The 11,056-nt window shown below is 40.6% G+C and overlaps 2 protein-coding genes across 2 annotated transcripts; both read right to left on the reverse strand.

Moving 5' to 3' along the window:
- Positions 1-889: 889 nt before the first annotated feature.
- Positions 890-5,258, reverse strand: LOC118782693 (extracellular calcium-sensing receptor-like). Its single transcript, XM_036536167.1, has 6 exons — positions 5,107-5,258; positions 4,533-4,824; positions 2,964-3,758; positions 2,638-2,865; positions 1,975-2,098; positions 890-1,803 (listed from the first exon to the last, which is right to left on the reverse strand). The coding sequence occupies exons 2-6, from the start codon at positions 4,788-4,790 to the stop codon at positions 890-892; spliced, it is 2,319 nt and encodes a 772-aa protein (XP_036392060.1). The 5' UTR covers positions 4,791-4,824; positions 5,107-5,258.
- A 1,139-nt stretch (positions 5,259-6,397) lies between these two features.
- On the reverse strand, positions 6,398-9,871 carry LOC118783054 (extracellular calcium-sensing receptor-like). The gene is made up of 6 exons (XM_036536724.1): positions 9,693-9,871; positions 9,096-9,384; positions 8,206-9,003; positions 7,865-8,089; positions 7,483-7,606; positions 6,398-7,308 (listed from the first exon to the last, which is right to left on the reverse strand). Exons 1-6 carry the CDS (start codon positions 9,842-9,844, stop codon positions 6,398-6,400), a joined length of 2,499 nt encoding a protein of 832 aa, XP_036392617.1. The 5' UTR covers positions 9,845-9,871.
- Positions 9,872-11,056: the final 1,185 nt, after the last annotated feature.

Here is an 11,056-nt window from a genome sequence, read left to right on the forward strand (position 1 = left end):
ATCCCATTGCATTTTTGAGCATCATTGATCACCATTCTACACTGGTCAGAACAGTAGTGCTATTGGGACCATAATTTCTCTGTGCTGTTGGCATTTTTGCTGATTGAGCTTCCATCAAATAACTAAAAACAAGTGCACCACATGTTATCCCACTGCACCTCTTTTTTCAGGCAAAATCGGGTCCACGCACTATAATAATGTATTGATACAGATTTCCCACAGGGCTGTTGTAATTTCATGTGATGCTGTAGGACATACTGTGCTATGATACCTTTTCAGGACATTCAAAAGCAAGGTGCAATGCCAAATGAAATCTGGTTGTACCTTCTAATTGTCCTCACTGTGTGTAAGTAAACCTCAATCAAGTTTATATAGTTTATACAACGCATCAAAGGTTCTGTGCAAATTACAGATGATATATTTTATTGGTATGTATAGCTAGATATTGAAGGATCAATTTTGATAGCCATTGTGTTATCAGATTAAGTAGCTGGGTAGATAGCTTTCTAGCTAAATTGCAATCCATGGACCCCGTAGCAAATTTGTTAATTAGCTAGTGATTGTGTGGTTATGGTAGCAACAGATGTCACTGTGAGAGCAACCAACTTTATTTCGCATTTGTTGTTCTTAAATGTTTTTCAATGTTTTTTTTTTTTAATTTCAACATTAATTTCAAGAAGCAATTTAAGGTTGAATTTATTTATTTAATTTTGGCCTGAAGCAAACTTCATGACCTATTCCTATTTCTTTGACATGCTCTGACACCTGTTTAGGCAGCCAAGTCCTGATTGTACCTACAGTTGCATTGTCTGTCGTGAGACGGCATCTCATGATCCTTTGGTGATGGGTTGAGTGTCCTAACCACTTCAATAGAAGATAATGTAGCCAATCATTGAGACTTGGCGTGCGTTTTCCCCATTATATGTTTCCTTGTGTTTTGTTCTGGTTTGAATAATATTATATAACATTTTGGAAGAAAAATACAGAATAGTAAACCAAAACTCGAAGCTAAAATGGCAAATATTTCCACAGCTACAGTGAACTTTCCAGGTGAGCTGACATAAGCTGGTATAAAGGTGATCCAGACTGCACAGAATATGAGCATGCTGAATGTGATGAATTTGGCTTCATTGAAGTTATCAGGCAGCTTACGAGCCAGAAAAGCCAGCACAAAGCACAAGGCAGAGAGGAGTCCAATATAGCCCAGCACAGCCCAGAACCCCACTGCTGATCCTACATCACACTCCAGAATGATCTTTTCTTTGTAGTGTTTCATATTCTTGTTTGGGAAAGGAGGGGATATTGTTAACCAAAGGATACAAATAAGGACCTGAATTAGAGTGAAAGCAAAAATGCTGAGTCTCTGCTGCAGAGGCCCAAACCACTTCATGACATTACTGCCTGGAAGTGTAGCCCTGAAGGCCATTAACACCACTATTGTTTTCCCCAGAACACAAGAGATGCAGAGGACAAAGGTGATCCCAAACGCTGTGTGGCGCAGCATACAGGACCACTCAGAGGGCCGGCCGATGAAGGTGAGGGAGCAAAGGAAACACAGTTTCAATGAAAAGAGCAGCAGGAAACTGAGCTCAGAGTTGTTGGCTTTCACAATGGGAGTGTCTTTGTGTATAAAGAACAGCACAGCCACAAGAAAAGTTATACACACTCCAAAAAATGAAAAAATGACAAGCACTATTCCCATAACTTCCTCATAAGAGAGGAATTCAACAGTCTTTAAAACACATTGATCTCTTTTTGCATTAGACCAATATTCTTCCGGACACTGAATACAGTCATTAGCATCTGTAAGAAAATGATGATTGACATGGTTAGAAAACTCACATATCAGCAATAATGTAGCATTGTTCAGATTGCAGGGCTATGAGTGTGGTATACAGAACATCTGCACTGTATTAGAAAGAACACAACAGGCAAAGCCTTTGGGTAGACTTGTTAGTGCTGGCTCTGAATTACCTGTGGTATTGCTGATTTCTCCCTCAGCGCAGGGCACACAGTCATAGCAGCAGACGGGCCTCCCTCTCTGCACGGCTTTGCGAGTGCCTGGGGGACAGCTCTCACTGCACACTGACCTGGGTCTCTGTATGACAGAGAATAGATATGTGTCATTTATAACTCATGGGTAGTATTGATACTCAAGGAATGAGTTTACAAGGAATTTACTGAAAGGATTCTTTCATTTTTGATTGAGGTCATGCCTGTAAACATACAAATATAATGGATGTCAGGCTTCTAAAAAGTCACTGCTCTAAAATAGCCTCATTCTTGCACTGGTAACCTGTGCTGGACGTATGACTCATTTATGTATTTATTTATTCATTTTTCCCCCTGAAACTCAAATTTAATTATGAATACACTTTTGCATGTTGTTTTATTGTATATTTCATGTTTCATTGCATTTCATTTTCTGTTTGCTTACTATGTGAGGCTGCTTTCTATCCTTTTCAGCACTCCTGATGTTTAAGGCACTGCCACAATTCAAAACAGAATACAGTAATATACATACAAGTCTGATGTTTTTACTTGTAACTGTAATATACTCTTCTTAGTGCAGAGAGAATGCACTTGTGTACAATTTTTGAGAATTGTCACATTTTATTGTAGTACATGAACACTTACCTGTTGTAGGCCTCCGGCCCAAACCATACTATCAGGACTCAAAACAAACTGCTGACCAACTGGTAAGGAGGCATCGTAGTAGCCAACCACTGTGAACTGTACTGCACCATCAGGACCAAGCTGCCAGTTCACCACCTCATATCTGGCTGCTGGGTCTCCATTACTGTCAAAGAAGACCTGCTCCCCAGTTCCCAATGTGAAATTCACTTTTTTCAATGCCTCAAGCACCTGTGGAGTAAGAAATAGATTTCAGCAGAGATTAGAGATGTTGAGCTGGTTTATGGTGGTGTGTTCATGAACCATGTAAATAGGGGCCCATTAATTACCTGCCAGGGCTCTGTTTTCAGGCTGTTTGCACAGCCTTGATGGGCTGTACAAGCCAGCAGGTCATGCAGTGAATATGCAACAGCGTAAACTGCTTTGTAAACATTGTTGGATACTCTCAGCTCTACTACATCAGTGTATTGGTTTTTCAGTCCATTTAAGCTTTCAGATCCAGTGCAGGGGGTATTGTAAGGTGAATTGTTTCCATTTGTTAGAGAACACTGAAAAGCAGCTTCCCAAAAATCTATGACATCAGTGTTTCCTGGGTATTGGGAGGGGTGAAGTTTAAACGCAAATTCTTTCAAGCCATCAATTTTGCCTTGGCTGACAGCAAAGCCGATAGAGCCGCCCAGTATTCTGTAACTGGTTGGTGTCACTAGATTGCTTGCAGTTATCCAGCCCTCACTGCCAACCATTTGAAGACCTGTAATGTTCTGAATGGTTAACTGTTCGAACAGCTTGCTCATCTCTCCCTGACCAAGAAATGCCACCACTACTTTTGCTGTACCTCCTTTGATGACATCTACAACCTTCAATAATTTGTCTGGTTCTGTTCTGTGGAATTTCTCTGAATACTCGATGCAGATCCCTTCCTGTTGGGCAGCTTCAATAAATGTGGCCATTCCATTGTTCCCATAGTCACTGTCACTTCTCACTGCTCCTACCCAGGTCCAGCCAAAGTGCTTCACCAGCTGAGCCAGTGCTCTGCTCTGGTAATAGTCACTGGGAATGGTTCTGAAGAACGAGGGGAACTTGTTCCTGTTGCTCAGACATGCACATGTACTAAAGTGACTTATCTGTGAAAAACATGAAAAAATACAAAATACACAAGAACTTCATATGACAAGAGACAAATAAATTAAATTAAAATATCACTGAGATTGTACATGAGAGTAGATGGGGTTACTGTTTATGTATTTGTGTGTACACTGTATGTATGTATTTATTTACGTATGTATATATGGTTGTTTCTCTGTATGGATTGCTATATTTGCTTGCTCTGAATATACATACTCGGAGAAAGTGTTCTCTGTGGCTCTGTAAGCACTTTCTTTGATTCTCTTTCAAACTTCCTTGCTTAGACAAATGTCAGTTCATGAAATGCACATATCTCAAATTTTACTATATTATAGAAAAGCAATTATTGACAAATTCAGTGGCATAGTATTTGATTGTAATGAAGGTACTTCATCACAGCACAGCAATCTGCCCATAAAACTGCCCTTTACAATCTTTCATGAATATTTAATTACAGTAGAACAGCACAGAGTATTTAGTTGTGTCAGTTGGAAATGTTTTGAATGATTTTTACTATTCAAAATATATTTGTGAACTAATTAATGGGTTTGTTGCTAATAATGAATTTTTTGACAATTTTTTTCATTCAGATTTTATCTGTTTATTGTACACATGTATTTTCATAATATCAGCAGCACAATGGAAAACATACGATTAGGACAGCCCAAAATCTTGGCAAAATTATTTTGCATCGCTGCTCAGTTTTCATCTACAGTATTCCCAAATAAAGCTGTGTCTTAGAGCATATAGAAAGGATTAACACAATAACTCACCACTGGAATCTGAAATAGTCCCACAGTTGCTGCAAGTGCAATGGTATTAGTAGACCCAGACTCTCCAATGATAGCCTGTACTGTTGCTGGTATGGAGCAAGATGTGTCAGTCAGAGTTTCGTCATTGCCATTCATCAGAGCCATGGCTGTTCGTATAGAGAATGTTGTAAAGACACACGTGTCATATATCTTATAGCCCAGAGATACACCCGGCAGGATGTCAGTTCTATTGTTTATTTCTTCAATGGTGAACATCATGGTCTGGGCCACCCAGAATTCCCTGAGAATGATTCTAGAAATGATACATTATATTGGTCATTGATTAAAGTGAGAAAAATGTTAATCTCAAAGTGTCATATATGCACTTTCAGCCTCATGGTATATATTCTAATGATCCACTCTTTATATGCCTAACAGGTAAACAACAAGCAAGGTTATTGACATAATTACATTTTTACAAATCATTGACATCACCATAAATTTTAACATAAAGTTGGAACCATAGCAGCACTGTACTGTTATACAACTACTATTACAAAGAGCTGTTGAAAAGGTCATTCTTAGTTTACCTCACCGTGAACACTGTAGAGGTTCCGGTGTGGATTGGAATTGGATGGTTAATTCTGAGGGACTGTTGTGGAGGGAGAAAACTCCACCGATGTTGATATCTCCCAGCTGAGAGAAAATCGGCTTGGCTGCCTTCCCCAGTATTCTGCATGGTGGCGTCTCTGCTGCAGTCCTGATGACTGTCACAGCCAGCAGCATGGTCTGCAGTGCCATCCTGCCGTACGTCTCTGATCCAGTGCTGTGATGTGCCCAGTTTAAATGCAGCAGAGTTTTAATTCTCCATCCATCCATGATTCTCAAAGGCATGACTGGGTCCCAGGAAAAGCAAGGCGGAGCAAAATGCATCGGCAGCACAGGCAATGGCAAAATTAAACACAATCTTGGGAGCACCCAAAGCACTTTGATTTCAGTTGAATGAACTGAGGAGTGAAAGTGTGTGTGTGTGTGTGGGGGGGGGGGGGTTCTGTGTTTTAAGCAGGCAACAATCAGCTTCAAAGACAACATCTCCAATGTTTTGATTGCAATATTTTTTTACCTTTACAATTTTCATATTTTATATGTGCCAGAACTGAAGGGGTGTATGCTGTTTTTTTTTCCTTTTACGTACATTTAGTTTTAAGAACATTCCCTAAATGTGTCCAGAAATCCTGTGTCCAGACAATCTGATTTCCAGGTCAAAATGTCATGATCACCATGGTTTATAGTTGGATTCTAATGACATAGCAGAAATGGTCAACACACTGTTCCCCATAACCCACCTGATATTTAAGTTCAAATGTCAAATGCAAAGGTCACAGAGGCTTCTTATAAAATTTTTTGTTTCTGGTGTCCTTTGTGTGTATTTGCAATTACCCCTCAACAAATATCCAAGCCTTTACTTCTTTTAAATGTTTTTCTTAGAAGATGACTACATAAATTGCCCACTATCTCAGTTTGAGTGAACATGTATGTGCTATACTTTAAAACTCCATTTTTACTTATTGTATTATTTGGATGTTAATGTACAGTTGTCCAAATTTCACAGTCCTAATTCGTGTACTGCGCTATACATGCAACTGGGCACTCACCCACCCGCCAAAGACTGATTTATATCAAATATTTCCATTCTGGTGGGGCATTGTGATCCATGTTAACTCATTATTGAGTGCACTAATTTTAGTACTGTAATGCTCTCTTTAAAAACAAATCAGCAAATGCTAATTATAAATCAAAATCTTTCATGTGAAAGAACATAGGTTATTTTTTTACTGTGTAATTGCTAGAATAATATCTAATCAACTCTAGGAGTAGACTAACAGTTACTGAGATTTTGCATGCCTCTTACCCATAATGTGTTTTCTTGTATTATGCTCTGGCTTTAATAAAATAATGTAGCATTTCGGGGCAAAAATGCAGAAAATCAAACCAAAACTGGATGCTAAAATGGCAAATATTTCCACAGCTACAGTGAACTTTCCAGGTGAGCTGACATAAGCTGGTATGAAGGTGATCCAGACTGCACAGAATATGAGCATGCTGAATGTGATGAATTTGGCTTCATTGAAGTTATCAGGCAGCTTACGAGCCAGAAAAGCCAGCACAAAGCACAGGACAGAGAGGAGTCCAATATACCCCAATATGGCCCAGAACCCCACTGCTGATCCTACATCACACTCCAGAATGATTCTCTCAGTGGAGTGTGCAATGTTTGAGTATGGAACTGGAGGTGCAAGGGTTACCCACAGTGTACATATTACCACCTGTGGGAGTGTGGAGCAGAACACGCTTAACCTTTGCAAGGGCACAGAGCATTGGGGAATACTGCCTCCTGGAACAGCAGCTTTAAAGGCCATCACAACCACTATAGTCTTTGCAAGGACACAGGAAATGCAAAGAGCAAAGGTGATCCCAAACGCTGTGTGGCGCAGCATACAGGACCACTCAGAGGGCCGACCGATGAAGGTGAGGGAGCAAAGGAAACACAGTTTCAATGAAAAGAGCAGCAGGAAACTGAGCTCAGAGTTGTTGGCTTTAACAATGGGAGTGTCTTTGAAGCGAAAGAAAACGAGCGCTGTTGCTGTCGTTAAGCAAGCACCCAGCAAAGAAAATATTGTCAACACAATGCCCATGGTCTCTCCAAATGAAAGGAACTCCACTTTCTTTAGGACACAATGACTTCGATCTTCATTTGACCAGTATTCCAGTGGACATTTAGTGCACTCAGCAGAATCTGAAGGTAGACAAAAGAGGTTTTCAGATGAATAATCAAATAGGCTCAGCTCTGAACGATACGTTGTTCAGATGTTAAATGAAAGATTATACTGGAACAATTTTGTTTTGTCAGCTTTTTTTTTCTTTTCATTTAAACAGTTCCAGGATGATGTTTTTTTCAATAGTCTCTCACCAGTGGCGTTGCTGATTTCCCCAGCGGCACAGGGGACACAGGAGAAGCAGCAGGCAGGTTTCCCTTTAATCACAGCCTGCCGAGTACCTGGAAGACAGCTCTCACTGCACACCGACCTGGGCTTCTGGAACACAGCACCACCACCTCTCATTCCGTCACTCACAGCATACTGACCTGAGCCTCTAAAACAGCACAGCCTAGCAGTCTTCCAATCACAGCACACTCACCTGGGCCTCTGAAATGTAGCTCTGCATCTGTTTGCTCATACACTAAATCATACTTCCCAAACTTTACCAAAGACTTTCTACTGATAGGTATTATTGTTTGCAAGCCTTACTTGAAATTCCCCATTTCTCCCCAGATTTCCTCACTTCATACTCACAGTAAATGGATCACCGGCCCAAGTGATGTTGACAAGATTCATGGAAAACTGCTGTCCGCTGGGTAACGATGCATCATAATAACCCACAGTCACAAACTCAATCTTTCCACCATTCTGCTGCCAGTTGACGAGTTCATATTTTGCTGTTGGGTCTCCATCATAGTTGAAGAACACATGCTCGCCAGTATTGGTAGTGAAATTAACGCCTTTTAGATAATACACAACCTGCATCAATTGCAACAAATTAATTATATGTCCAGGCCAAAGTTCAGTCTGGGTCAAGTGAAAATTATCTGAGGGTAAGGAATGTGTTTTTTCCCCTCGTTGGAGCATCCACTCACCTGTCCTGGGTCGATGGTCTCCTTCCTGGCACATGTCTGATTCGCAGCAGTTCCACATGTCAGCAGGTTGTGAAGAGAGTGGGCCACAGCATACACTGCCTTGTACACATTGTTGGAGATCCTCAGCTCTGAGACATCTGTGTACTGGTTACTGAGCTCAGTTAGTTTCTCTGAGCCTGAGCAGACCTTGCCATCTCCCGTCTGAGGGTTGAACTGGCATCCAAATGCCGTCTCCCAGAACTCACTAATGAGAGCGTTCCCAGGACTTCGAAATGGATGGACCTTGACCAAGAAGTCGCGGAGGCCTGGTATTTTGGACTTTTTGATGGTGAAGCCGATGGCACTGCTAATGACTGAGGATGCTCTCTGTGACGCTAGGTGTCTGGCTGTGATCCAGGACTCACTGCCCACCCACTGTAGCCCTGATAAGTTTTGACTCAAAGCCTCCTCCAGCAGCACCTCCATCTCACCCTGGGCCAGGAAGGCCACCAAAACCTTTGAAGTTGCCTTTTTAATGATCTCAACAACCCTGGCAATCTTCTCCCTAGGATTTGTGCGTAAAATAGCCTCTGAGTATTCAATACACACCCCTTCATGTTGTGCAGCCTCTACAAAGGTTGCCATTCCATTGTTCCCATAGTCATTGTCACTTCTCACGGCTCCTACCCAGGTCCAGCCAAAGTGCTTCACCAGCTGAGCCAGTGCTCTGCTCTGGTAATAGTCACTGGGAATGGTTCTGAAGAATGAGGGGAACTCTTTCCTGTTACTCAGACATGCACATGTAGCAAAGTGACTGATCTGTAAACAGTAAGTGAAAGAAAAAAGTTAATTATAATTTTATGCCGCATGTCTTCCTTTGCTGTCAGTTGATGCGAGAAGAAATATGTTACCACTGGAATATGGAAAGGGCCTGTAGTCCTCGCCATTGCTATGGTTGTGGAGGACTCGGATTCTCCTATAATTGCGTGCACGGCTGCATGCCCAGAGCACGGCTTCTCCTCCATCTGCTCCTGACCATTCATCAGTGCCATTGCTGTCCTCATTGAGGACAGGGTAGAGCCGCAGCTGTCGTAGATCTTGTAGCCAATGGTCACATTGGGCAGTAAACTGCTGCTCTTGTTAATCTCCTCAATGGCGAAAATCATAGTCTGAGCAAAGCGGAATTCTCTGAGGTTTAAGCTGGAGGAAAATTACAACTGACTAGATTAATACTGCATAAGACACACAGATGCGCAAACAAAATTTTGTATTTTTATATAATTTTTTATTGTTAGTTAACATTGAATGCATGCAATTTGATATTTTTACTTTTATTTGCATTTTCATGTCTTTTGGTACTAGATAAGCATTTTTCATTTATTTTGTGTACTGAGATTACTGTATGATTTCTACCCTTCTCAATAAAACATCAAAATGTAATGAAAAGTGATTCATTCCGAAGGAATATCTTTCAAAGTGCAAGTGAGCAGAGAGGAAGAGGAGCATACCTGGTACAGGCTGGTGGTTCTGGTTCTGTCTGAAAGGAAAACAGTGGCTCTGTGATTTTGCTGTGTATAGAAAATGCTCCTCCAATAGTCACATCTCCATCCTTGGAAAGTAGAGGATATTCTGGGCTTCCCAGTATCTGACATAGATCCATCCCTCCGGTTATTCTGATGGTGGAGATTAACACTACAGCACAGAACAACATTGCAGAAACTTCGAAAAGGCAGCAAAGAATCTTTGTGAAATGAAACCATTTAAGAATCCAGAGCTTTTTATAGACAAATAGGCAACCAGGGCGTGATGTTTTAACTTCAGCCAATCAGTGACAGCCTTTACCAGAGTGTCCCAACAGGACTCCTTCAGCTTTCTCGCTGCTGAATTCAATGTGTTCCATTTCATCACATGACATAACGTTATAAGGCATTACATTTTATTGCTTGATGGAGCATTACTCCACATTATACTTTCCATTTCATTACTTGAGAAAATATTATATCACTTTTCAAGGGCGCCTTGGGCCTTCATGGTGGTTCCAGATCACTAGATAATGCATACATACATACATACATATATACATTTCCAAAGATGCTAGAAAGTAAAAATAACCTTTTAGTTTCAGTCAGTCATAGTAATATAAATGAAGTTTCTGCAGGTGTGTAAAGCCAAGTTCTTAGAAAAGTGAAAAACAGCATGCTGTCTGCATATTGCAATCAAAAAGACTGAGATTTATCAGAAATATAATATTTCATATTTTTTGATGGATCTTGGGGTCTTCCTGTTTGTTTCAGGGTATGGACAGTGTCTCATTTATCTAAGTAAAAACAACTTTCAGCAGAAATGAATGTACCAGCACACTATACTGTTATTCCCCCAAGTGAACAATGTATTTAATAATGATGACAGACAGAGAAACTCTTGGGGGCCTTCATCAGGTTATTTCCTACCTGGGCTACAGAGTGAACTGCTGATAGCTGCACAGCAACAGTGTGCTTTTGCACTGAGAACTCATTAAAGCTTATCTGCCTTCTAACTGACTGAGAACTATGTCAATTAAAGTTTCTGAGTTTCTAATGAAACCAGTACATTGCAGTAACCAAGGAGTAAGTAAATATTAAGCAAAACCTTAACCAAATTATAATGAATGATGGACAATTTATGGGGTATGGCCAGCCCTGGACTTTGTCTCTCGATATAAACTGTGAAAAGAGCCTTTTTACCATATTGTTGACATTTTGAAAACTAACTGTTTTTTGTACTGTAATGGCACTGTGGTCATTGTGGCAGTGTATTAAACATTGACATTTTTGTTTAAATGCTCTAACGATATTTTCCGAATCTGTACTGTTTGTTATATGGCCTCATTATG

This window comes from Megalops cyprinoides, chromosome 9 (genome assembly GCF_013368585.1).
Source record: "Megalops cyprinoides isolate fMegCyp1 chromosome 9, fMegCyp1.pri, whole genome shotgun sequence".
Taxonomy (NCBI): domain Eukaryota; kingdom Metazoa; phylum Chordata; class Actinopteri; order Elopiformes; family Megalopidae; genus Megalops; species Megalops cyprinoides.

Excerpts from the sequence above, each read along its gene's own strand:
- LOC118783054 (XM_036536724.1), bottom strand. The coding sequence starts at position 9,844 with ATGGATCTATGTCAGATACTGGGAAGCCCAGAATATCCTCTACTTTCC. Across the intron at positions 8,090-8,205 it reads AGACCATCGACCCAGGACAG|GTTGTGTATTATCTAAAAGG; the intron begins GTGAGTGGATGC and ends CAATTGATGCAG. Across the intron at positions 7,309-7,482 it reads GGAAATCAGCAACGCCACTG|ATTCTGCTGAGTGCACTAAA; the intron begins GTGAGAGACTAT and ends GTCTACCTTCAG.
- LOC118782693 (XM_036536167.1), bottom strand. The coding sequence starts at position 4,790 with ATGATGTTCACCATTGAAGAAATAAACAATAGAACTGACATCCTGCCG. Across the intron at positions 3,759-4,532 it reads GACTATTTCAGATTCCAGTG|ATAAGTCACTTTAGTACATG; the intron begins GTGAGTTATTGT and ends TGTTTTTCACAG. Across the intron at positions 2,866-2,963 it reads TGAAAACAGAGCCCTGGCAG|GTGCTTGAGGCATTGAAAAA; the intron begins GTAATTAATGGG and ends CTTACTCCACAG.